Source organism: Hippichthys cyanospilos, chromosome 12 (assembly GCF_059441005.1).
Source record: "Hippichthys cyanospilos isolate Australia breed blue-spotted pipefish chromosome 12, RoL_Hcya_1.0, whole genome shotgun sequence".
Classification (NCBI taxonomy): Eukaryota; Metazoa; Chordata; class Actinopteri; order Syngnathiformes; family Syngnathidae; genus Hippichthys; species Hippichthys cyanospilos.
This window is the reverse complement of record NC_142380.1, coordinates 14,903,179-14,929,792: the sequence shown is the minus strand read 5'-3', so window position 1 is coordinate 14,929,792 and position 26,614 is coordinate 14,903,179. Positions and strand designations below refer to the sequence as shown.

The 26,614-nt window shown below is 38.9% G+C and overlaps 2 protein-coding genes across 11 annotated transcripts in view; one reads left to right on the top strand and one right to left on the bottom strand.

Moving 5' to 3' along the window:
• Window positions 1–208: 208 nt before the first annotated feature.
• hfm1 (helicase for meiosis 1) lies at window positions 209–17,939 on the bottom strand. Of its 9 annotated transcripts, none has more exons than XM_088429400.1 (41): window positions 17,847–17,939; window positions 14,548–14,646; window positions 14,346–14,461; window positions 13,880–14,129; window positions 12,580–12,908; window positions 12,084–12,125; window positions 11,674–11,744; window positions 11,473–11,605; window positions 10,461–10,612; window positions 10,291–10,368; window positions 9,999–10,154; window positions 9,716–9,916; window positions 9,537–9,625; window positions 9,389–9,432; window positions 9,234–9,335; window positions 8,964–9,109; window positions 8,782–8,876; window positions 7,935–8,068; window positions 7,772–7,819; window positions 7,318–7,398; window positions 7,062–7,153; window positions 6,851–6,957; window positions 6,466–6,513; window positions 6,285–6,382; window positions 6,066–6,200; window positions 5,904–5,989; window positions 4,224–4,307; window positions 3,906–4,063; window positions 3,728–3,831; window positions 3,463–3,645; window positions 3,231–3,296; window positions 2,990–3,114; window positions 2,719–2,798; window positions 2,546–2,637; window positions 2,027–2,104; window positions 1,884–1,900; window positions 1,626–1,809; window positions 1,492–1,537; window positions 1,208–1,280; window positions 656–798; window positions 209–535 (listed from the first exon to the last, which is right to left on the bottom strand). In XM_088429400.1, the coding sequence occupies exons 2-41, from the start codon at window positions 14,616–14,618 to the stop codon at window positions 481–483; spliced, it is 4,392 nt and encodes a 1,463-aa protein (XP_088285526.1). In that variant the 5' UTR covers window positions 14,619–14,646; window positions 17,847–17,939; the 3' UTR covers window positions 209–480. The 9 variants fall into 9 exon arrangements, 6 of the variants coding, with proteins under 6 accessions (XP_088285526.1, XP_088285528.1, XP_088285525.1 ...); XM_088429402.1 differs by lacking the exon at window positions 17,847–17,939 and adding an exon at window positions 15,804–15,878 and having other exon boundaries at window positions 632–798; XM_088429399.1 differs by lacking the exon at window positions 17,847–17,939 and adding an exon at window positions 15,804–15,878.
• The window catches only part of znf644a (zinc finger protein 644a), a 14,299-nt gene continuing 4,342 nt past the window's right edge, over window positions 16,658–26,614 (top strand). The window contains exons 1-3 of one of the 2 annotated variants that reach the window (XM_088429406.1): window positions 16,658–16,773; window positions 22,247–22,348; window positions 23,995–26,413. In XM_088429406.1, the coding sequence (XP_088285532.1) occupies window positions 23,998–26,413 (2,416 nt within the window). In that variant the 5' untranslated portion in view covers window positions 16,658–16,773; window positions 22,247–22,348; window positions 23,995–23,997. The remainder of the gene's footprint in view (window positions 16,774–22,246; window positions 22,349–23,994; window positions 26,414–26,614) is intronic. The other variant, XM_088429407.1, reaches the window with a different exon arrangement.

The following is a 26,614-nucleotide window of genomic DNA, read 5'->3' as shown; positions in this document are numbered from 1 at the left end:
AATACAGTACATACAAATGTATTGTATTTCTAAAATAACGTTTGATACTGCGCATTAGAGTTTAATGAATAAATTGTGCAGGTGCTCCTAACGAAAAGTCCAGTGAGTCCACGAGAAATTTCTTTGGAAGTCATTAAAACAAAGAAATAATAGTACTGTACTGTCACAACCTCTCAACTTGGTCATAAATAATTTTATTGAATAAATAAACGTAATAAATACGATGAAATTCAAACTGCCGTTTCATTTTTCTATTCTTGAGATGTAGACTTTCAGTAAGAACAAACTTCAAATCAGATCTCAATTGTGGTCTCGAAACAATTTCAGTATTCAAAAGTAATACAAACCTTTCATTTATATCTTAGCTATACTAAAGTAAACATTGAGATATAACACAAAAACGTGTCTGGGGAAATAACAACATCCCACAACATCCATCAAGGTGACAGAACATTTTTAGCATTTTGGCATCCAGAATTTCTAAAATATCCCATCAAATATTCCAAGAAAAGCTTCTTCTTCTTCACAGTTGGTCCTGAAAATCGAAAATAGAAAAAAGGTAGGCATTCAATTAAATGAAATTACCTTACATGGAAAACATGTCAAGAAATTTGCAAGGAAAAAAATGAACCTTTGTAATTAAATGAGCCTGTACCTGCTGCTTTCATTCGCAATGGCATCAAACGGTACAGTCGTTGTCGAGAAGAAATTGAATATTTGAGTAGGTGGCGCCACACTGCTTGAAGCTGTTCTTTCTGGTGACTTAGTTGCACTCCCTGTACCGAACCTGCTTGGATTCTGGACACAGAGAAAACAATGAGTCAGGTACACAACATGTACAGTGGGTTCTATCAATGGCTTGTAGAATTACGGTAAAGGATTTCATTAAATTTTATTAAAATGCATGCCACTGTTTGCTTGCATTTCCAACTGCCCCAAAATAGACTCCAAAGTGGTAGCGCTCCTCAAATAAACATTAAGATGAGCTTTTAAGAGTAAATGGAAACTAATAAAATAAAGCCAAAACCCATGTACAAAATAGAAAAGAATAACTAATAATACTAATTAAACACAGGTTATGATTCTCATACATGTAATTCGTCAATAAAATAAAAGCGATAGTTTACCCTTCTCAGTAATCAACATGGTATACGTCTGATTGTGTGTAAGTCAATCTGTATGTTAGCATGCACATACTGTAATGTACCTTTGCTTGGTTCTGGTGTCTGGCTGTAAAAGGAGAGGGTCCAGGGTTGTTAAGCGCATCTTGGGAAAGTGACCTACGGGGGGAAAAGTTTATAAAAAAATATATTTGTTTGTTTTTTAGCTGTCTTAAGCAAAATAATACTAGCAGTGATGGAAAACATTCTCACAAATCATTCCCACTAAGCTGAACATCATGTGACAACATAAATACATTGGTTAATAGTTTAAATGTTTACTGGTAAATGTTTATCATTTGCAGTGCATTAAGTGATGTTCTTGGTCTACCTCGGAGCAACGGTGGTGGGCTGACTTGGTGATTTGGCCACATACCCTGCATATCCAAACACGAATGTGCTTTAACTTCGTAAAAACAGGCAAACACATCATACACTATCTCCGGTAAACCTAAAAGAGACAACCTGAGATGTTGCATTTAGTTGACTGGGTCTGAGTAAGTGATGCGTCACTGGCATGAACCAGTGTCTCATCATCAAAGTCGCTCCAGTCGTCCCAATCAATGCTGAGGTCAAAGCTGACAATTGGTATTTGGGACGATGTCTCTTTGCTGCTCTGAGTGCTCTGATCTGACACTTGCCAGGGTCCCTGCGGGATAATACAGGCTAGATGGAGTCGTCTGTGATGAGTGAGCTCATGTGCACTTTGGGGCATTTACTCACAGGAGCATGTGATCCAGCTGAAGATGAATATGAATGAAAAAAAATTACAGACAGGATTAGTTTTGTGTAAGAGTTGTTTCGGATGACTTAAAATGTGAAAATGGCAGCTTTATCATCTAAAACTAAGAGTTGCAATGTATAACCTTGGTGGTTACAAGGTACAGTGTTGGTTAGGACGGGCTTCTCCACTGGTCTAAGGATGTCCATAAAAATGGCATCATCTAACAAAGTATCAGAAAAAATAAAAATAAAAAACGTGGTCACAGAACATCCACTATACACACAAAAAGAGTATTGGGCTTTCAGGTGAAACTTAAAGGGATAATAAACTTGAGACATACAGCAATAAAAAGTTCTTATTTTCTCTATGACTAATTTTATCACTGAAGTATTCTTCTGAATGAATGAATGAATGAATGAATGAATGAATGCCTTTAAAACACTGAAAATCATATGTGCTCAAGGCTCAGGTAACAAACAACCGTGGCTTACTTATTTTCTGGGTTTGGTCATGGGACATTCGCAAGCTGAGCTGAGATTGGTTGTTAGCTGAGCCCTGAGTACATTGTGATGTCATTTTCAGTTGACAGCAAATGGCGAAACAGAATACTGCTGAAAATGGCCAGTGGTTTTAGTATGACTTTATAGAGTAAGGTTAGTACCATTTTCAAAGTCATCAATATGGTGTGGATACTGTGAAGAACCTTCTCCGGTCATCATCACAGCAGAAGTATTATGGTGGTATCTGTCATCACTTCAAGCAAGATATTACCAGTGGAAGTAAACTTTCCTGCTTTAGATTACATTGTTGCTGATTTTTACCCTGCAGGATCACCTGGACACGGAGTCTAGTTTCTTGGCTTTGTATGAAAACTGCTGCACGCTGACATCCGCCGAGTCCTCCATCATTTTCATCTAACAAGAGAGCAAATATGCATCCAGCAATTTTCAAAGAAGATTCAAATCTAAAAAAAAAAAAAAAAAAACTTATTTCTTCCTCTGCTTAGTGCCAATCATCCTTATTGTGAGCCAGCAAAATTAATGTTGTGTTGCATTGCATCCCCTGCCTTGTTCCTATCATCTGTGGAAGTTTTGCATCATCTCACCTTGAGTCGTTTGACTGGAGTGGGTGCAAGTGTGTCAGACCTACGCCTCAGATCACTCAAATATGAAGAAAAATATCCTGTTTTACTTGCCAGCCTCTTCCGGACCAAATTTACACCCGTTTTACCTTGGGCACAGATGAAGAATGCTCAGTAAAAAATGGATGAGAGATATTTATGGCCAAATGATGTTTGTATAGATGCAGAAGTTTAGATTCAAAGAATGTTGAATTATTTTACTTACAACAGTCATGGCCACAAAGGTCCTTATTCTTGCAGAGGTGGTTGCACTGTCTTTTATTACCTCCGTCTGATCACATTAAAGATAATGAAAATGGGCAATTGGACCGTTTTTTGATATTTCATTCAAGGTATCAATCGCCATATTTTGATTCATATAATTTTTCTCTGAAATTAGCTCATGACTATTGGCGGTCGATCAACTGAAGCTCCACTAATTCTGATGCTAGCAGTACCTTGCTGCGTAGATGCTATGTTTCCTTTTAGAGGTCCAACTGTGCCAACAGACTGTAAGTTTGCAGCTGATTGCTGCAGTGTCTCACTATCAGAATCGTATGACATTTCGTATAGATGATCAGTGTCAAACTTTCGCACTCCGGAGTAATATATATTCAATTTTTGTTGGATGTCTAGGCCAACTGTCAGAGGAAAAGAGAAACGGCAATCCAGTCATCAATTTCACATAATTTTGTACAGTGTTTAAATGAAACATGATTTCACCATATTCTGAGCTGATGAGATTAACACTTATCTCATCTCCCTTCAAGGCCTTTGCAACCTCAATCTTCTTTGACCAGCTGCTGCACTTCAACAGCAAAAGGTCACTGCGAGCAAAAGGATTAAAACAAATATTTTAAAGATGATTACAGTCTTCATCAATTTGTCAAACATCACCTACGTGAATCTCTGCTGGAAGACGCAATTGTTGTCAGAATCACCGATGACCAGAGAAACATAGTGATTGTCTGGAGCTGTCCTCTTGTTCAGCAGCAGTTCTCGATTTTTGAGGTTCACCTTCACAACAATCTCAGCGACACTGCAGCTATACCTTGGCAGCTGTGTAATACAGTATTGACCAGAAAGAATGTTGTGAAAGGGATGGCAACTTCTGTATTGTTTCAATTTAAGATTAGCCTTGGGAATTCTTGCCATTTTAAAACTTCATAAGGTGTCGACATGATGTGCAGACACTGTAATATTGATCAAAGCTTTTTACCTGCTCCAAGGTGACCTCATACTTTGGGAGGTGCAATACAAATTCTTTGATTTGGTTTCCAAATGGAGGATGTCTATTGAGAATCTGCACAAAACACATGTGGTTACTCATTTAATGACATACAATATGTACAAACACTTATTACTGGGACAAAATCTTGCTCTAGCTTTGTATTTATTCTGACACTTTCACTGCAGTTCATATTGTAAAACAGCAGCTAATACTGTAAGACACAGAACCAAATGCAAAGCTCTATGAATTATTTTCAATTGTATTAAGATTTCAGCCTTGGTGGAGGTGTGTGCTCAAATAAGTGAACTTTTATCTACATACAGTAGGTTTATTTAATAATTGCTAAAACAAACCAAAGATTTTTGTACAGTGCTGAGTACATATGAATGTGATGATATAACTGCCAAGCATAAAGCATATTTTAGAATACAATGCACTCTTGATGACATTCCTCCTTTGTAAGAGTTACAAAGGTGAATTACAATACTGTATATAGCTTCTAGATCAGAGTGTAGATGAGTGCAGAAATTAAACAATGGTCTATGTGAGGAGTGGGCAATTCTGGCCCTCGAGGGCCAGTGTCCTGCATGTTTTCCAGTTTTCTCTCCCCAACACAGCTGATTTAAAGTATTAGCTCATCAACAAGCTATGCTGGAGCTTGAAAATAATCGTAATCATTTGAATCATGTGTGTTTGAGGACCGGAATTGAATTGAATTTCCCACCCCTGGTTTATGTTATTTTTTTAATGAGAGGTTTTTTTTTTACCCATAAAATCTACACAACCATTTGACATGTCATGGTGTAAATTATGCCAGTGTCATATTTAGCAGAGGATGGTTTCGATCCAACGACCTCTGGGTTATGGGCCCAGCACGCTTCCGCTGCGCCACTCTGCTTCACATTATGAAGCGGAATTCTTAGTAATTTTGGATGTACTGTACAAATGGATGTACTGTACAAATGTGGCAGGCTAATCTTGTGTGTGTGTGTGCGTGTGTGTGTGTGTGTGGGGGGGGGGGGTCACAATTCTGATTCTTATTAACTTATTAACAAGGAGAGTTAGTGGACTCTTATCAGGGGTTGCCAAAGTGACTTACTTGCATTATTTGTTTGGGTAATTTTTCTTGCTCTTTTAGCGGCCTGGTTGCCTTCCTGACACATTTACCCATAAATGAAAATAAGCCAGGAAGTGAATTCAAGCTGGTTGCATGAAGGCGACAGCATGTCCCGCTCATGATTCAGGATGTAATGTAAGTGAACAATAAATTATAGTTCTAACACTGAAATTTACTCTACTGTAATGTGTAGTAAAACAGTTCTTCTTGACATTTTGTAAGTTGAGGCCCATACATTTCGCACACCCCACTTGCTGTGGTCACATTTTTGTGCCCAAGAAACTATCCTAAGTGCGCTGAAGATCTGAAATACAACTTTTCCACATCTTCTGTAATTCAGCAACAAATACTGTATTTTCTGACAGCGACAAAATACCAGCTGAAGCCATTACATACTACCTTTGGGCACTTGTATGTAAAATGCACTGAAAATACAGTATAAACTTAGATTGAATTTAAACAGGGTTTGTGTGGTTATGTGAATGTTATAATTCTATCTACAATAAAAAAGATGTATGACTGAGGATTGCGCATTACAGCACAAGACTGACCAGCTCAATTTCTCTCGGGTTGGTTTGTTCTATCTTGCTGAATGTGGTCAGTCCAGCATTTACCATAGCAGTTGATAAAGTTTGTCCTGAAACACAACATTAGATGTGCCGTGTATATTGTTTGTGCAAGTGCAAAGCGATTTGTTTTAGCAGCTCCTTCACCTATCTTGTCAAGCTGTTTAGAGACATATGGAGAGTTCTCCCAGAGTTTTGCTCTGAAACATTTTGCCAGAATCAGGGAGTTGAGCAGAGTACTGAAACCCATTTTGGAATGCTGACTCAGGTATTCAGAAAGGCCTGATTGGAGGCAAAACACATTTGAAGTTGGAGTTTGTCTTGAAAACTCATAAGAATTTGTTGGCTCTTTTTTGGCTGACGTACACTTGCTGATGCGCATCCCATTTCTGAAAATTTTTGCTGTATCCTGTGTGAGGCCAAACTCTTGAATTGAGATGGACCCCAAATGAGCTTGAATCAAACTGCAAAAAAAAAAAAAAATTGCTTGGAATACAATTCAAGGCATTAGACACAATTTTGCCAGAGGATAATCAAACACACTTACCAGTTCACTTTCATATCATTGCTTTTGATCTTTCCTGGCATTGGAAACCTGTAAAATACAATCGATACTTGAAGTATTTCCAAAACATATATTGTTGCTGTCAGGCGAAAATCCTGCATGTCAAAATTCAGTTGAAGTAGGATTTTTCAATTCAATATTATTAATATGAATTCTCTCGTTTTGTTCCTAACTCGACTTTTTTATACATCACTGACCAATTTCAATTTTAATCTGCCTATTTTTCACACTGTGGGAGTTGTGCAGCATCACATCACCTCAAGAATGAAAATCAAGATGCTATTTGCAGGAATTCTCTCTAAAAACAACAATGTTGAAAATCAATGGACTACAGTATATGATCAATAAAAACTGTATATGATGTGACCTTATAGTGGTTCTGTTCTTGTCTCGGTTTAAGGTATTCAAGGGCCTCTTTTCGGTCACTCTCAGCTGAATGTCACTGAACTCTTGGCTCTTCGACACCAGCTCAATCTGTACAAAGAGACATTCAAGATACAGAAGTTGGAACAACAGGAATTCCAGCAAATTCAAAATATGCATGCATTTGGACTGGCTAACTTGCTCAGATAACCTACCAAGTCAGGCAGGTTCTCTGTGCCTGATATTTTGCTGAACTGTAGCATGGTGTCAAAGGCAACACAGTACCGTGCCATTAACCTGCCAGCCTCTGAAAACATGCACACACACTCACACACATACTCGGAGCATCCCGATCATAGACTTGTCCAGCATTATGAAGGCAGAAAGTTTCACACAAACTCAAATGCAAGAAAGAAAACACATTTACTAACTTTCCTTTGTTATAAAGACCTATTAAAGGTACTTCTCTACCTGTAGGTTTAATATTGATGTCCTCATCCATAGTGATGAGACTGATAGAGGACAGAGAGTTGAGGTTCTTAAGACACAGTTCTATAAAAGGAGAGGAGTAATATAATTTTAAATTAAAATTGGAAGATAGTAGTGCCCTTCGAAATTCCTCTTACATAACAAAGATTAAAAAATGAGGATTCTGTTAATCTGTTTGAATAATTTACGGATATCCAAACAATAGACAATTCTTCCATTCTCAAAAGTGCAAGTCTGCCAAACCAATCCGAGCTGACTTTGGCTGAGAAGTGGGTACCAGTACTGTGTATCCTAGTATCCTAATATCCTGGAAGCCAATTATTTTCAGGGCACATTTAGTCCTCAATTTCATTCACATTTTCATTTTGGAATGTGGGAGAAGATCTGAGATCCTCAGTGGCAATGAACAATTCAGTCTGAGAAAAAAAAAGCCTACCTTGAAGTTTTGCTTCAATTCCACATCTGTCTATGTCAGCAGAGAAACCTGTAAGTGTAAGTCACAAATGGCTTTGCATTGGTATTAATATTCCAACTTTAATGTTCAACAAAAATTTGAAAACCGTCTTCTTATGGTGACAGGCTCTCTACGGAGAGCAAACCATAGTGTTCTGGATTCTTCAGCGCTCGGATGTATAGGAAGGTGGAGCGTATCCAGTCCAGAGCCATGTTGACATTGCTGATGGTTTGGAGAACAATCTCAGCATTCAGGTGCTCCACCAAGTGTTTGTGCAAACTGTTCAAAACATATTTATTACTCCAAGATGTGCACATATTCTGAGGTTAGCCAGTAGCTGAACTGCCATATCTCAGCTTTTTAAGTGATTAAAAAAAACATACTCTCTCTCTCTCTCTCTCTCTCTCTCTCTCTCTCTCTCTCTCTCTCTCTCTCTCTCTCTCTCTCTCTCTCTCTCTATATATATATATATATATATATATATATATATATATATATATATATATATATATATATATATATATTCCAAATTCAAAACAATGACTCACTGAAGGCCTAGTGTTCAATCAAACCGAGGTTAAGAAACACTGCGATCAAGTAAGGTAGCAATAAGCTAGCAGAATTTCATTGGGCAACATTATACTGTATTGTTTGACTTCATATTTGATGTTTAAAAACATGTTTAAATACGTACGATTCTGTTTTGTGATACTCGTCAGTTTTACAATTTCAACACTGAGACAAACATCTTAAAGCTTATTTGAAGATCTGTGCAAGCGAAAGTGAGAACAAACCATAAGAATGATTAAAAAGAGTGTTTTAACAAGTGTGAAAGGTTTCAAAGCACATGGGAGGAGTAAAAAAATAATTTGTTATGAAGACAGTAAGTGCTAATTTTCAACTACCGCGTGTCTCTGAAATGTCTACCTGTGAAAAAATTAAGTGAATTGCACAAATATCATATCAACTTTCACTCTGAGGAAATTCAGTACCTGCTTTCGATAATCTCCATTCCATTCATGAGTTTCATATACTTGTCTCTGGTTTGCATTTTGGTCATAATCACTGCAGTGGCAGATGTGTCAAACTAAGAAGTAGTGTTGGAGAACATCCAAAGATTTGTTTTTCTTTTATTTTCTAACTATTAAGTTTGACTGAATAATTCTGACATTACTTGTGGTCTTCCAGCTCTACCAATCATCTGCAACAGGTCCACCTCACTGTATTCTTCACAGGAACCTCCTACATACTGCATGGTTGACTTGATCACTACCAGGTGGGCAGGGAGGTTTACTCCCATGGCCAGAGTGCGTGTGGTAACTACAAAATTGAAACATAGACAGATAACAAAGTAAACACAAGGCTCACAAAAAGTAATGTTATTTTGAGCAGCTATCTGAAAATAACTAAAACAGGATCATGTGTTACACACAGTCACTCTTACAAAGAACAGGCAGGTCTCCAAGAGTGAAAGCCTTTTCGATCACTTTTCGGTCTGACACATCGACTCCAGCATGATGGTAACCCACTCCGAGTATTACCAGATCTATGAGAAATATGAGTCAGTCAAGATCATTTTATTGAATCTAAAAAACTCACCTTTCAATTTTGAATCCAGAATGGACTGTGAATAAGTCATCAACCTGTAAGTCAAGAAGATGAAGCGATGACAGCCTTCCAAAGGGTTTTATGTCGAAATTGTTACAAGCAAGAGTTTGAAATTTACAGTAAGTTGATGAGTATACACCTTTGTTTGTGTTCAGCAGTCATAATAAACCGTGTATCCTTAGACAGAACAGTAGCTGACTGCTGGGTTCCTTTTCTGGTGGAGCAGAACTAAAGAAAAAGATGATTGTTGTCACCGGTTAAGGCAAGAGCAATAACCATTCAACAAGACTGTATCACTTTATTTTAAAGCAAACATACCACTAAAGCAGGCTTCTGATCGGAGTAAGTCTGTATGATATTAGCCAACTTGTAATTGAGAAACAAGTCGAACTTGAACTCTGTTTGGTTTGGGTGACAGGGGAATCCTAACACCACTTTCCTCAGCTTCACTGGGCGGTGGCTCTCATCCAATTCCAAATATGAAGCTGGACCATTCTCATCGGACAGCCAGTCTGCTATCTAAACAGAGGGAGATAACACAAGGACTATGAAACAAGTTCCATTAGAGGAACAAATGAAAGCAGAATTTTAGTGCGCTTACATCGGAAATATTGGGAATGGTGGCTGACACAGCCACAAACCTCATAGAGGTGTCTGTGTCTTGACTCTGTACTGTCTTATAGGCATGGACAGCCTTCATCCTGCTCACCACCACTTCTAGAGTGGCGCCTCGGGTTGCATCCTTCACTACATGAACCTAGAAGAGCAAAAGATCATCTGTAATGATTTGATTACAGCAGACATTCACATACTAAAAATGATGTGATTCTGTGTGCATCAGTAAGAGGTAAATAACACACACTGTGGCTGAATATTTAACAAAACACACTGACCTCATCTATAAGGAAGAGTCTGACCAACTGCAGCAGACAGTTGTCCTTCCACTTTCTTGTCATGCTGTCCCATTTTTCCTGTGGAAAGAATACATGTTATATGAAATACACAAGTAGGCCTTTTGATTCTGCCTCTTTTTTTACGGCGGGGCCTCAATGCTATCACACACAGGAGTGGTCAAGATGATGTGAGAGTTCTGAATTTCGAAGATGTCGTCGATCTCTGTGTCGCCCGTCAGCTCCTTACAATTCAGCCCCAGAGGACTAAACTTCTTTGTCCAGTTCTCGAAGCACTGACTGCAGAGAGCTTTAATAGGAGCCACTGGCAAACAGAAAGAATCAATAGATATAAAATCTCAAATAATAAAGATAAATAATAAAGAATAAAATCTCATTTTTGATTTGAAACAAAGAATCTTCATCTAGTGTCATCATCTTTTGTTTTGATTTTAACTCATCAATGTTGTCACTTCATTGTTTTGTTGAATAGTTTAATCTATTATGCTTTTAACATTGTGGTGTTATTTTGATTTCTATTATTTAATTTAATCTTGTTTTAACCACGGTACATATTTTGACCATTTTACGGTCATGTTCTTACACATCATACTTGTAGTATTTTAGCCAAGGGATGGCAAACACTCCTGGTAGTGTGATAACTTTGTGGTTGTGCCATGTTGAACTTTGACATGATGTCACCATTTGAGTGAAATTTCAGCTCTCAGTCTCCTCTGAATGCTTTCCCTTTGATATAAAGTGCCTTTGATGTAAAGATTGTACAAAATACCACGCAAAAATTAATGAATACGTCTTTACATCTGTAATGCGCTGTGGGTTTGCCTGGTGTATGTATTAGACAAATACAGTTGGCTTGCCTTACGCTGTCACAGTAAACTTAAGTTGTATATTTACATAAGCAAAAATCTTACCAAATCTTAAAATGGTCAAAAATCAAAGTAACTGGCATAATACATCATAGAAGAAATCACAAATTGCTGTCAAAGAGCAAAATCCCAACAATGATTACAGCACCAATTAAATTTGTCAATTCAATATAATGAAATAGAACTCACATAACCCACAAAAGTTTGTTTAAAAGAAACCTTTGTGATCTTTTTGTTGCTGGTGTTGCTGCCGAAGACTAACAATTTTGATTTTAGGTGTACACATGAAACAACTCACTATATACAGCTTTAACATCTCTCCAGGGCTCTGAGGTCTCCATCAACAGGTGAATGATGGCCAGCTCAAAGAGTACAGTTTTACCAGATCCGGTAGGAGCACAGGCCACATAGTTCTTGTCTGTGTAAAGAATCTAAAATGCCCAGATTATCAGTCACTTCTTTCAAACTCTTAAGAGGACTCTGTTCAAATCTTGCTTACATCATCAAGTGCCTTCGACTGGACGTAGTTAAAAAAGGGGAACTCTCTGAAGACAGGTCTGAACTTTGCTGCTGTTCGTATGGATCAGGAACTCAATATGTCAAGCATTTGAGAAATATTTCATTCAAAGGCTTTTTAAACAGATTTCAGAGATTTGTTTCTAAATACCATTTACATTGCTTGAAGAGCTGTGAAGTGCTAAAAATGTGCAAAGACTAAGAGCTATAAAGTTCTTAATTGCAGCGATAAAGTGTTTGAATGTTTTCACGTATTTAGCCTTTTATATTTTTAAAACAATATCATGTCAACAACTTTGGAGATATGCATAAGTGAGTCAAATTTAGAACAAAAATTATTTTCACTTTACACGAACATTCATAGTTGTGGGTTGAAAGAGTAAAAAAGGATACGGATTTCAGAGACTGGGCGCAAAGTCTCAGATTCAGAACACCCTACAATGCACACAATCCAGACATTAAAATGTCATGTCAAATGGGTAGGACATTCAGACCTAATAATCTAAACACACTTTTTCAAAATGCTCTACAGTATGTATTTGTTTTGTGACATATTTGATTTTTGGAGTGCAGTGTGATTTCTATTTAAAGTAAATTCCTGTGAAATTAAATGATGGAAGCATTAATAAACAACAATACTATTCTGGGAATTTTTCTATCTGCCTGTGGTTCCTTTCTACCACCTAGTGGTTAGCATGCTCATACAAGACTAGACAGTCTATGGAGGAGCTCACCTCAATTCACCTCATTGCAACCCAAGCACATTGTGCTAGCTGCTGTCATGGCTGATTTGCATGGTTGTTAGCTGCAACCTTATTCAGGGGCTATATAATAATCAGTAGGAGTGTTCTTTATAAGTGTGTTTTTAAGTGTCATCATGGTGCAGCACCTTGGATGTGGAACGGTTGGGGCACAGTAGGTGGAACCAAGGCTCTCAACGTGCCCTTGTCCGGCCTTTCTACATGGACTGCCTGCTGGGTGGGATTGACGCTCACTGCAGATGAGCCCAGATGAGTTGGGAGGAAGGAAGCTGGCTGGAAGGGGGAAGGAGAGGCCTGGCTAAATGTCGCCCTCGGTGGCTGAGGAGAAGGAGGTGCAGTTGCCATGGCAACCTGACTGAGAAAAGTTTGAGGTCTGGGTGCTGTGTGTCTGTAGCTACAGAGGTCGTTTGCGTTTGACGAGTCACCTCCACGCCTCGACACGGGAACCTTGAACAAGCTGTTTTGGGCAGAGCACAGCAGTGCAAAAAGATGAAAACTAATAGCTGCTGTTCTGTTTGAAGGTTACAATGAAACTAATGCTACAAGTAACAATATTAACCTGATGATAGAAAAGCTTTGTGAAAGACACTAGTGATTCTAAAACATGGTCCCAGATGTCGCTGAATGTTATTAAATTATTATTATTTAACCCTTTCATGCCTGAAAGCATCAAACTCCAGTCCTCATGGGCCTACGACTTGCATAATTTCCAAGTTTGTGTGTCTTTGCAACACACCTGATTCAAATGACTAACTCAGTGCTTCTTAATTATATTTTGCAAAGCCCCCTCCCCCAGGAAAGAGAAAACATTTCACACACACCCATTTGCTACGCTGACCATAAATATGATTATTATCTATAAAAAGTGTATACCTAAAACTGTATTCTTTTTAACATTGACACAAGGAAAAAGCAATATAAAAAAAAGTTCAACAACTGTTAACTACTTTTTTACAGCATTATTAAAGGTTTGTCTGAGCAGAAAATAAACCCAAGTGCATCAAAGTGCCTGAAGAAAAAGATTGAAATCCTAATTTTATCACAATAACACTTCACATGGCAAAAACAAAACCTTTTCCCTGGGGTCATCCGTGCCCCCCCTGGTATTGCCTCGCCCACCCCCAAGAGCCCGCCCCACTATTTGAGAAACACTGGACTAACTAATCACTGAGGTCTGCAGGAGCTTAATAATGATCCTGATCATTTGAATCAGGTGTACAAAAACAAACTTGAGAGAAATAAAAGCTCTTCCACTAACATACATAGACAAGTAATATTGTACTAGAATCTTAATTACCTATGCTACTGCAGCTTATATAAATAACCAAATTCAGTTTTTAAAAAAACGTTCCAAAAATGAACAAGAGTGCCAGATAGCATAACTCACAAGCAAATGTACAACTAGGTTGAATATGAACAAGCACTTACCTTTTCTGTAGAGGTGGACCTTTTCTGCCACCCAAAGATGAATACTTCAGGCTGATGGTTCCTTGATCAGTATCTTGCAGACTGTCAACTTCATCTAAGCGACTCTGATGAGGAGTCCCGTGACAAAGGTCCTGAAAACCTTCACGTCCCCAAAAGCCATAAAGTCGATTGTTGCTGTGGGCGCTGTCTTGGACTATAATCTCCCTCTCATTGAGATCATTAGACAGTCTTTGTTGGCCAGCTGTGAATTCTGAAGCAGATAGAATTGAGTTGTGCAGCAGTTAGTATGTGAATGCTTCTTAAAACACGTATTTAATTTGTTAAGACAGCAAGAGTAAAGCTTTCCAAGCTTATTAAAGCAGTAACACAAGTGAGTCGCCACAGTTCATTATATTTACATTTCAACTACCCAGATATGAAGCAGACAAATGAAAATGAATTCACCCTAATCCAGAACATAACATACTGTACAGGGAAGCAAGCGACTCTGCCTCTTCCTGCAAAACCTGAGTGGCTGGAATCTGTGAAAGAGATGGAGGCGCTTCTAGCTGCCCTGGAGTGACCTCTCGGTGTAGTGGCTTTCTGTTAATTATAACCCAAAAGGGGAACACTGTTAATTGAAATATAAGGGATGAGAGCAAGTTTGGGGGGTTTTCCACTGTACTCACACTTTGTGGACAATAGGTTTCTCAAAAAATAAATTGTCCAAGGACAAGGTGCAGTCATCTGAGTCCAACATCTTATTCGTTAGTTCAGTACTTTTGCACCTTTATTGAGCAAGGACATATTTGACATTAGACCTTATGCAGTATTTTGACTTTGTTTTTTTTTTTAAATCATTTTCTTTCACATCATTCCCACAGTATTTTAGCCAAGGGAGGGCACTCTCCTGGCAGTGAGATAACAAAGTGTTTGTGCCATGTTGAACTTTGCTGTTATAACCATGTGGGTGGAATTTCAGCTCCCTACTGCCTTCTTTCATTTTTTCCCTTTGAAATAAAATACCTTTGATGTAAAGAACAAAGGACTGGACAAAATACCACACAAGAGTTAAACAAACGTCACAGTAGACCACCAAAGAAAATTCACCAAAAAAAAAAAAGGATACTTATGCAGTTATGGTCTTGTCTCAATATTTTGACAAATTTATCACTCCAGCTGAGACTGTTCATTTGAATGAATTCAATTTAAATTCAAATTTAAATTTAAATTAAATTTGATTGTTCTACCCATTTTATGTCACTGATATACTGTTGATCACCAAACTTGGATCATAGCTGATAATCTGGAGTCATTGTCAGAAATGAATATTAATTCACACGAAGTGACATATGAACATCACCTATTACAATATACTGTAAAGCACATGCTGACTGTCTTTCACTAGGGGTTACCCAATACAATAGGGATCATATTAAATCCAATGGTTTATGTGAATTTGTTAGCAAATCTTAATTCCCTTCATCGTTATATTAAAAAAAACAAGCCTTAACGTTAGCAGAACTATAAGTTTACCCGTCATTTAAACGTTGCTGATTATATTCACAAGTTAGCCGTGCACCTGCTTAAGCCCAATACATCATACATATACAGTGTTATCAAACGTCCCTTCTTCATTTGAATGAAATACTGTATTTGTAAATGACATTACACGTAGAAAGATACACTTCCTAAAAAAAAAATAAATGAACGGCTCCATATGTTTCATGAAACATGCAGTCATATTTAAAAATATTTCAAAACAGACTGAAAAGGTGTTAGCAGTGGTAATTGCTAGCATTTAGTATGAAAGTCAAAAAATGGCATTCCTTTTTAAATTTGACGTATTAGAAACTAACTGGGTTTAAATTTGATATACAATATTGATGCAAGGTATAAATATATGTATATACATATTTCCTTAATTTGACCATTTTCTCATTACCTCTACTCAAAAATGGTTTCCTTCTTCGATGCTAATGATCCGACGATTTAGTGGCCGCTAGCCTTGCCTGTGTGAATATGTCGAACCCAAATCACTGTCCAACTGATTACTGTATTTGGCACTTTAATACGTTTAATAGACAGTATTGGATGTTTCACATTGAAAGTAGTAGAATTGTATTAAATGTATTTATAATGTATTCATCTTCATAATTGTGGAAATAGATGACGTGGTTGGCTCGGGATTTTTTTCAATGAGGGTGTAAACCAGGCATAATTAGGACTACAAATAAAGGCCAAACGTCAATTCTCATTTAAAAAAAAAAAAACATTTTATTTATATTATAATATTTAAATGTGTCCAAAATGTAGATTAAATGTGACAAAATAATGATAATAAAATGCATTGACTGCCCTAATGCGATTCGGCAACAAAAGACCATTGTCCATTAACTATGAGAGAGCAAAGTTTATCTACCCAATTCAAGGTTTTATTTGATTTTATTTGATTGAAAATTGTAACCTGACATTAACGCCGATCAAACCGTTAAAAATCAACGAATGTTTGTTAATCACTAAACTATCAAAAAATTGCAATCAGGGAGAAAGAGGTTCATTAATTCCTTTTTATGCCTCCTATTTGGAACAAACCATTCATACATCTTGCGGGGGTGCTCGCACGAAGCCGTAATCTTACGTGACTAAATTAAACGGGAAGGCAACTCAGTTCACTTTTATTCAGGGCTTTCGTGTACATTTGTTACTGATTTAAACGCCACTAATGGTGAGTTTGTTGGTTATATTGCCAGGAATACATTAGAATTCACGTTTACCCATTTTAAGAAAAATGATATGTGCCACACTAGACCACCACGGAAAATGGCGACTGTGAAGTAGATGGAAGACGAAAGTCAGAAATTATCAAATGCACGGTATTCCTCGTCTCCAGCCTCCTTACACACCGTTGAAGGGTAATTTACGCTTGTGTTTTTTTAATTTCCCAACATTTGTTGTTATCCGTGTCGAATGTGACGAGAAGTGTTTTGTCATTAGCTCTAGTATAGCCTAGGCAATGAGGTTTTTTGGGGGGGTTGTGGAGCAGCCTTGTTGGAAATGGGTATACAGCTCATGCCAAGCAGCATCCAACAATACAGACGAATAGTAGTGCAAAATATGACGTGTTTTTTTGTTTGTTTGTTTTTTGCAAAAAAACAAAACGTTGCGAATTAGCCAAGCTTCACTCGAATCGCATCCCAACTACATTGTGAGCCGGTAAAAATAATTAAACTACTGTAACGAAAGTTAGTTTTACACACAATTTATCGGCGTCTAGCGAAATAAATTAATTTGGTTTATCCCTTTAAAATTTGGTCTGAAACTATGAACGTGTTTTGTTGTGCCACAAATCTTATGACATATTTATTACCCACCAGTTCTAATACCTTTGACTTTACCTTGTGCTCTATTTTGTCACAAGTATACGTATCTTTTAACGTATATGCTGCATTAGCTTGAAGGCTAGCGTTATAAAACAATTAAACTGCTGATTTTGGACGTGTAATTCTTGAATAACTCGATATTCATCTCTGCATGTTTGACCAAAACAAAAGTACTTGTAAACATTGTAAACAAAGACAACGTTCACAACGTTTGTCTAAATCAGTTTCCTAACCTGTATTAAGCCAAGAGACCTTGACATAAATAATATCAAAGAACTTAACAAAAATGTAATAAAGGCTCTGGTGACGCAAGTGTGACATGCAATTGTTAGTTGTTTTTTTTGTTGTTGTTGCTTTTTATACAGTTGTTCACATTACAAATCCAAATTGTTGGCGTCTTGGAGAAAACTTGTACCTCCATAATAGTCCCAATTCAAGACCCCCAAAACGTCATGTTTTTCACCTATCAATATCTCTTCATAAAGGAGTAAACCATTTTCAACATTTGAAATTGCTCCGTAATTTAAAATAAATAAATAAATAAAAAATAACACCATACTTGTGGCCTACAAATACACGGACCAAGAAAGACTGTCTCTACTGACCCAATTGACAGATGTTAACCTGCATCACTTGGTGCTCAGTCCATGCATTTTTCTTTCAAGGCTTCATGTCATATGGCACACGCTGAAAATGTGGATGCACTCAATGAAGATAAACATTCCTTCAGCGACTCCTTGCTTTGATGATCGATTACCCAGGCCTGATTATGGCCTGCTCTAGTGAAATGCTACTTTTAATGTGCAAACAAAACGCATCGGTGAAGTGACATGCATTCAAGACAACAATGTTGAGCCACATGCATGCACATGCCACATGCATGCACATGCCGCAGTGTGTTTACAGTGATATAAATATTGTTCCTTGTAAGTCTTATTTTCCAATTGCAAAGGTTTACCCAGGCGCTCCTCTGTAGCCTGGCCTGGTGATGTGGCTCAATGTTGAACACTTGACTCACCCACCTCCCTGCCTTAAAGTGTTCCTATGGAGCTAGGAAGGAAAATTATATATGGTTCATCAGGAAAAGTTGCATCCAATTGTATTTTGTTTTCACGGGATTTATTATGGCCAGCTCAATGGTGTGGTGAATAGCACGTCCGCCTCACAGTTAAAGGGACCCGAGGTCAAATTCACCTCGCTTTGGCCTTCCTGTGTGAAGATTACATGTTCTCCCCTTGCCTGTATGGGTTCTCTCAGGGCTCTCCTGATTCCTCCCACTCTCAAAGAACATGCGTGGTAGGTGAATTGGACATACAGTGGACCCCCGGGTTATAGCATCCCTGTCTTACGTTTTTTTTTCATGTTGCGATTTGGAATACTGAGTTTTTTCGTCCCTTTTTATCGTATTTTCCCCCCTTTGCGACAAAAGCAACTGTCATGACCCTAGGGTGTTGGCTGTATTTGTGTTGTTTTGTGTCCATCTGCAGGCATTTTTAGGTAATTGCACTTATATTCTGTTGCCGTCAATGCCTCCATGCAACGTGTCACTACAATGCTGGTCTGCTATTGGTCAGCGTCACCTCACGGAGATGCTGGTCTGCTATGGGTCAGCCTCACTCGTTTCAAAATGGTGGAATGGTAAAGCTTTGTTCTATCGTGAGTGGTTACAAAACCATACTTCTAGTGCATTTTACTGCTTGATTCAAACTGAAGGGTTACCCATGGGTCCCAAGATTGCTAGTGATGTTAAAGAGAGAAGTAAGATGATTTCCATGGAAACGAAGCTGGAGATAATCAAGAAATACGAAGCTAGCCTAGCCTAGGCTACTCTTACTCTGGAATATGGGCATAACAAGCACCATTCGAAAGTAAATAAATCCTTTCTATATTTTTTATTTATGATGTTTTCTGATTGCATACATGTATATTATATATATGTCGCACTTACTATACTATTTTGGTACTGATTTTTAATATGTATGTACAATTTTTGATGTACATGGGGTTCTAATTGCATTAGCTATTTAACATAGGTTTGGATTAATCTCGTCACACGGGGGCCCACTGTACTAAATTGTCCTTAGGTCTGATTGGGTCCGTGAATGGTTGTATCAGACACTCCATGAAAACCTATCAAGAGTAAATTGACCCAGGCAGGATCATGGTATGGGTCAATACCTGAAATACATTTAAACAATAAAAGTTTTCTGTGCTGTTGAAAAACTTACCAATTTGACATCTGACCATGCTAAGATAACTAATGGTAGCATGTTAAAGAGAGGCTCTAGCAATCTGCTACTTATTTTAAATATTCGCTCAAGTCTGGATGGAACCATCTTAAAGGGGAGAATACCCACAGCAAAATAGCAGGGCAATCCCTGGATTGCATTTCAACAAGAAAGAATGGGCTTCTGTGCTGTTGAAAAACTTACCAACTAGACAGCTGACCATGCTAAGATAACTAATGGTAGCATGTTAAAGAGGGGCTCTAGCAATCTGCTACTTATTTCAAATATTCGCTCATGTCTGGATGGAACCATCTTAAAGGGGAGAATACCCACAGCAAAATAGCAGGGCAATGCCTGGATTGCATTTCAACAAGAAAGAATGGGCTTCTGTGCTGTTGAAAAACTTACCAATTAGACAGCTGACCATGCTAAGATAACTAATGGTAGCATGTGAAAGAGGGGCTCTAGCAATCTGCTACTTATTTTAAATATTCGCTCAAGTCTGGGTGGAACCATCTTAAAGGGGAGAATGCCCACAGCAAAATAGCAGGGCAATGCCTGGATTGCATTTCAACAAGAAAGAATGGGCTTCTGTGCTGTTGAAAAACTTACCGGTTAGACAGCTGATCAGGAGTGGCATGCACCCACTTGTTGATCAAGCTAGTGATGTTTGTAGGTGACACATGCAGGTAAATCCATCTCAAAGTTAAGCATTTTTGTCAGTTTTCTTAGATTTTATCCACTAAATTGGTGTTAGTAGCAAAAAAAAAAAAAAACACTCAGTATTTTTTGGGCAAAACTTTGGCATCTGATAAAAGCAGCAGCCTCCATCTGCCTCCTACCTTGTCTCTCCAATGCAACCTGGCATTTTCTTTGTTTGAGAAATAGGTCTTGCCATTCTCATTGCTGAATTTCAAATCTGAGTGCTTTTATGGCTCAAATTTCAATGTTGGCCAATTTCCTCACTTTCCACACTTTAATCCCCGTACATTGGGGTTTACTCTGGTGAATGAGTGGGTAACACTCTCTCTGGGTGTGACACATATCTTGACTATTGTTTATGCCTGTGCATGAAGCAGCAGTTTGAATGAGCGGCAGCCTTTTTCGAGTCCTTGACAGGGGTGCAGAACGCACCTGCTTGAGGGTCCGTTAAATCTCACATGGGCAATGACAGTTAGACCGAAAGGGTATGACCTGGAGTCCATCGACTTGAATTGGGGCTTTGAAGGGGTCTTTACCTGAGTGATCCCAGTGATGGCAATCCCATCCCATTCATTGGTGCATACCAGCTGTGAGGAATGCCTCACCAGAAAGGGAGTCCTGTCAGGCATTTTTAGCCTGTGAGACTCAGGAGTCAGCTGATTGGTATTGGCTGGCCCAGAGGAATGAGGCTTTGGTGGTCACTGAGGCAAAAAAAAAAAAAAAAAAAACTCCAGCATAGGTGGAGTTCTGTGAGACCATGGAGAACAGCTCTCGGGCACCTTTAAAGAAATTTCACCTCATTTGTCGTTTCAAGAGAGCGAAGCAGTGTATTGTAAACATTGTGAATAGTGAAGATCGGGCCCTGTTGACCTTACGTCGGGTTCTAGTCTGTCGGTAGGGAGAATATTGCAAAGACCACCACAAATCCACTGACATGCCTTTCCATGATGAAGTAGAGTCTGGAGTCTCTGAGGCAGAACCTTGTATTTCTGGTGTTGACGTTATCAAGGTGGTTGAAAAAGCCTCTTGATGGCAGTGTCCTGGGAGTGAATGAGATCCTTCTGGAATTCCTAAAGACTCTGGTTGTTGTGAGCCTACCATTGTCGACATGCTTCTGCAACATCGGACAAAAATTGGGCACAGTCGCCCTGGACCGGCAGTAGAGTGGACAGTTTACATACTCGGGTAAGTGCCTCTGTTTAAATTGCTGAAATAAGTTTTTGTACTGCTGCCTTTTATTGCAACGGGCTTCGAAGAAACAATGCAACAGTACTGGATCCACGTCTGTTGCCATAAAATCAACCGACTTCCAAACCACTGACCATTCAACGGCGTAAACCCAAACGACTTCCAAAACACTGACGATTCAACTCCTGGAAACAAACTGCTCGAGTTCTTTAGCCATAGCCTTGTTACTCTAGCCTTCTGTTTGGCCTGAGTGTGAAGTAAATAAGAGGCCTGCGGACGCTACGGAAGCTCATGAGGGGAAAATTCCCTGCAGCAAATAGTGGAGGAAAATATATCAGGATTTTTTTTTTTAATTATTATCCATAACAGAAAAAAAAAAATCCAAAACATCTATATATTGCCCACTTTTAATTGGCAGTCCAGAAGGGGGACTGAAGGATACATTCCAACTATAGATCCTCCGTAGTCTGCCTGGTAAGGTCTAATCAGCGGTTCTGAAAATGAGTGAACATTGATAAGTCAAATATCCGTCAGGTGGGGCAGTGTGTTTTTTGTCTGGTCTGTGGATCAGCAGACCAGCTCTCCACCTTGGCAGGGTCCTGTAGGTTTCTTGGAAGTTCGCTCAATCAGACCACATATATGTTTTGTGGACTTGGATAAGGCATTTTCCCATGATTCTTTTGTGTTTTGTAGCATGTGCTTAAGGAGTATGATGTATTGAACCTCATGATATGGTCTATTCTAAGCTAGATTCATTTTCAGTGAGGGTCGGGCTCTACCTAGACTGCTTTGTCACAATTTCTTGAAACATTTTATGAACAGAATTTGTAGATGTAGGTTAGGAGTTCGGTTTTGTGGCCTTAGTATTTTATTTCTGCTTTTTACAGGTGATGTGGTTTTGTTGGATTCATCGTGATGCGATCTCCAAGCGATCTTCGAGCTTAGCTACACCAATCTGATGTCAGAAGTCGGGAAGAGTCTGGGACTTGGTATGTACCGTTTGCTTAGTTAAAAATACACTGTCTATACGTCGGAGTCCTTAACAGGGTTTCAGGAGTTTCAGAGTACGTTTTTGGGGGTTTCATAATATTGAGTCTGTTTCGGACCGATGTGACTTTTCAGCATTTTGACTGTTAGCAAATGAAAAAGCACACAGGGCAAAGACATGAATTAAGGAATGTAGATAAACATTTTGAGAAGGAAATCTTTGACATTTTCGGTCAGTTTTGACTGTCACCCGTTTCAATGCGCTATGCCTGGATGGTAGCGCAAGAAAATGACTTCATCTTTATGGTGCAAGTGAGATCAGAATTGTATGATATTACTGAATGGTCATGTCGATTAAGTGAAGAAAGCCAAACTATAGGATGACCTCGGACCGCAACTGGATTTGCCATTGCACGATACTGTCAGGGATTTGCGTCGTGTTCATTCATCAAGAGTTCATTGTGAGGGCAAAAAGATAGCGGTTGTTTTTATATCCTGTCCCCTTGAAGAGGTCTCCAGTTGGATTTTTCTAACAATGTGGAATGGTGACTACCACAGCTGCTTGTATAGAAGGGTATTACTTGTCACACATTCGCAGAAAGTACTGAATTAGTCAGTGTCTTGGCAGTGTATTTCCATCATTTTTCTGGCATGACGTTCCACGATTGGGCCGATGCCACAGGTGGTAGGCGTGGGTCAATTATTTCCCATGTCAAATTGGCGTATTTAAGCCTTTATAGGAGTAGTGTGCAGCCAAGTGTGACGAGGCATGGATGAAAATCAACTCCTCCAAATTTCAGCGTAGTTCTCTGTCAAGAAAGGGGGGATTCCCTTCTCGAGGTTGGGCATGGCATCTTGCTCTAAATGGACACAACATCGGCAGTAGGACAGCAGAATAGACCAAGTGTGAAAAATCGTTTTGTAGGCCTGACTCTTTAAAGATTGGCTATCAGTGATCTGCCAGAAAATTGTGATTACTGCACCTCTCATAATTTTTGTCCAAGCCAGTTTTGTTAAGTGTTTAGATTTCAACTATACCTACCATAGCATAGCTTGATAATCTTAGTAAATCATAGTGTCTTTTATCTGGGGAACTATTTTTAAAACAGTCCCATGAGAGTTACTCATGTTGTCTTTGGGGTTAATTAGTACCTCATTCATCCTAAAAGAGATGGCTCGTTTAATGTATACAAGCAGCTAATCATATGTGGCCTGCTTGGAAGGCCCTTCATTAAAAAAGCTCATAATTGATGACTTGGATTGTCACTGTCAAATATTTCTAGATGGATTATGGCATCAATTTTTCAAATTTGATAAAATTTTATTTTTCATGTGTCCAAACCTTTTTCCTCAGCCAATTGTTGTTTATTTTCTGTCGTTCATTTGAGTAATATCCAACAAGATGAACTGATTCAGTTTCTGGTTTGGTCAAGTAAAAGCAGATGTTTGTAAAAAAATTTTCATGAAGAACTTCTGAAACCATGGATTCATTACTGCCAAAAATAAACAACACAAATGGCCAATTCCTACCAAGGAGTGATGTGCTTATAAGCAGTTTTCTGAAAAAATCTATTTGAATTGTCCATGGATAGTAACTATAGATGTTGTGAAAATGCTTAACGGATTTGACCTATTTTACTTTCTTTAGGTCATGGCAGCTGAAATGTCATGTCTGGCTGGTGTTGATGGAGATGACAAAGATGCTGAGTCTGACATCAATCCCCTCATCCTTCTGCAGCAACCAGTGAAATTGACTGAAGAATCAACTCCTTGCGATGATTCTCTTTATGAAGTTTTCCGAAAGCAATCCAGTGTCCTAGATGTTCTGTCAAACGCTGATATGTTGTCTCCAGTTGGCTTAGGAAATGGACTTTCATTACATGAGGCAACACAGGCCGATGAGCTGAACAGCTTGACCGTAGAGAAAGATGAGGAGAAAAGCATAACCCTGTTAAAAACTGTGCAAGAAATTGATACTGCTGGAATTTGGGGGTTTGATGTAGAATCACCTGAGAAATCATCAGATGACTTAAGTAGTGCCAGTGACCTTACGTGGGACCCCCGTAGAGAGTTAATGCACTTTGTGTGGGAGAATAACAATGATTCCTCTGTTAGAGAGCCAAAAAAGGAAGCGCATCCTCCAAATCGCCAGAGCAGAAGAAAACGGAAAATGGACATGGTTATGATGGTGGATCCCTCAGAGGACCTATGCCCTGATTTAACTCACAAGCTACCTGAGAATTCTTCGGATAAAGAAGACCATGCGGACTCCATTTCTCCTAATGTCAGACAGTCAAGGACTTTCTCCAACTTGGAGGCAACCCAAGTTGAGAATGTTCCAAATCATCCCAATGGAACCATGAAGAATATCAAACGGGTTTTTTGCCGCGCACCTGGGAAACATACGCATGAAGACATCCCAAGTCGTGACATTTCGTCCTTTAAGGGGAGGCACACGATAAATTCCCATTCCGAAGAGAAAGCATCTTACTTCCCATGTACAAAATGTAAACTCGTTTTCAAGAAGGGCTGTAACTTGAAACGTCACATGAAAAGTCACCCGCCAAATAATTTGCCAAAGACATTTATCTGCAGAGAATGTGGAGAGTCTTTCAGACAAAGTAGTGTACTCATTGAGCACATGAACATGCATCATGAAAAAAGGTCAACACTACCTGACAAACTGAAGGCGTGGACTAATGATAACAATGAGGATAAGGATGCAAAGCTTTTCTGCCCTCAGTGCCCATTCGGCACAAAAAGCCCCAACACGTTTGTTCAACATGCAAAAACCCACGCGAAAGAAAAGAAAAACTTCAAATGTGACAAATGTAGCTTTAGAACGATGAGTTGGCACGATCTCCGGGGACACATCATACTGCACAGTGATTGTGCAGTCAAAAAGCAAACCAGGGCCAAGCAATACGATTCCTTCTCTTGTAACATATGTACCTATAAAGCTCTTAGCAAATCTATTTTTAAAAATCACCTTTGGCGTCGCCACCAGCTAGATTGGAAGGAATACCAAATCGAGCAATTTGGCGAAATAACCATCAAACCATCCGAAGAACATCACATTCCTCCCTATACGCGCGTAGAAGACGCAGAGTTAACATCAAAAATCATGATCAAGAATCAGGCTTCCACCACAGAGTCAAACGACATTTCAGATTTATTCAAAAGTAATGACATCAGAAGAGGCTTGAAGTCTCGACTCACTGAATCCAAATTGGACAAATCCATTAACGTTCTGCTGTCCAGACAAAAACATGTAAAGAACACTGCGGAACAGAGGAAATCTGTTCACAATTCAACTAATGGGAATAAAAATTCTAAACAGGGAGCAACCCCAGATAAGGAAGATAGGACTTTATCTTCAAGTGGCCACACGGGATCAACACACGAGCCCGAAAGACTTCCAAACAGAGACAGTTTGTCCAACTGCACCTCGCATCAATCGCCCATCAAAAAGTCGCCATCTAAAAGAAAGATGTCAATACCATACCGCAACATGTCCGACCAAGAGTCATGCTTCGTCTCACCAAACCCTTTGCCGAGCCCTACGAGGCTAAACCAAGGAGACTCGGAAGACAAAAAAGACATTCCCTATCATAAAGGTTCAGATAATCTTGACAATGGTGTCAATCAAGAAAATCCAAACATAACTTACACCTATAGCAGAAGAATGTCAATACGTGGTGCTCTGCAGGAATCAAAGAGGCTATATGAGAAAGTGAAGAGTGAAGAGCCGGACGCGAGTAAGCCTAAAATCAAAGAAGAATGCGTAGAAACCGAAGTGTTCCAAGAACCCTTTGATTCACACCGGATGCCGTTGATTGAGCCCCTTGCAGACAAAACGCCAAAGTTGGACTTGGACTGCAAAAACTGTCCTTACTGCCCAGCAATCTTCCAGTCTGGCGTGGGCTTGTCCAATCACGTGAGAGGACATCTTCACAGGGTGGGACTGACCTACACCGCTCGCCATGTTTTGACTCCTGAAAAAGTAGCTTGTGAGGACAGGCCCAAAATTCGACGGAAGATTGCAGCGTTCCGGAAAATGAAAAAAGGTATTATTTATTCTTTTTGGTGATTACTATTTTAACGTCCCTGTAAAACAAAAATGTCTTATTTTGACAGACCGTGGAGAAGACAAAGGGAAGTCGTTAAAAAGTTATTTTTACTAACATATTATCATTTATGATTAAAGGGATTCTAAACCTATTTAACTATTTTCAGCATGAACAGGTTAATCATTTGTATATACACAC

Excerpts from the sequence above, each read along its gene's own strand:
- hfm1 (XM_088429400.1), bottom strand. The coding sequence starts at position 14,618 with ATGTTGGACTCAGATGACTGCACCTTGTCCTTGGACAATTTATTTTTT. Across the intron at positions 14,462-14,547 it reads AAACCTATTGTCCACAAAGT|AAAGCCACTACACCGAGAGG; the intron begins GTGAGTACAGTG and ends TATAATTAACAG. Across the intron at positions 3,115-3,230 it reads CCTTTGTGGCCATGACTGTT|GTAAAACGGGTGTAAATTTG; the intron begins GTAAGTAAAATA and ends TCTGTGCCCAAG.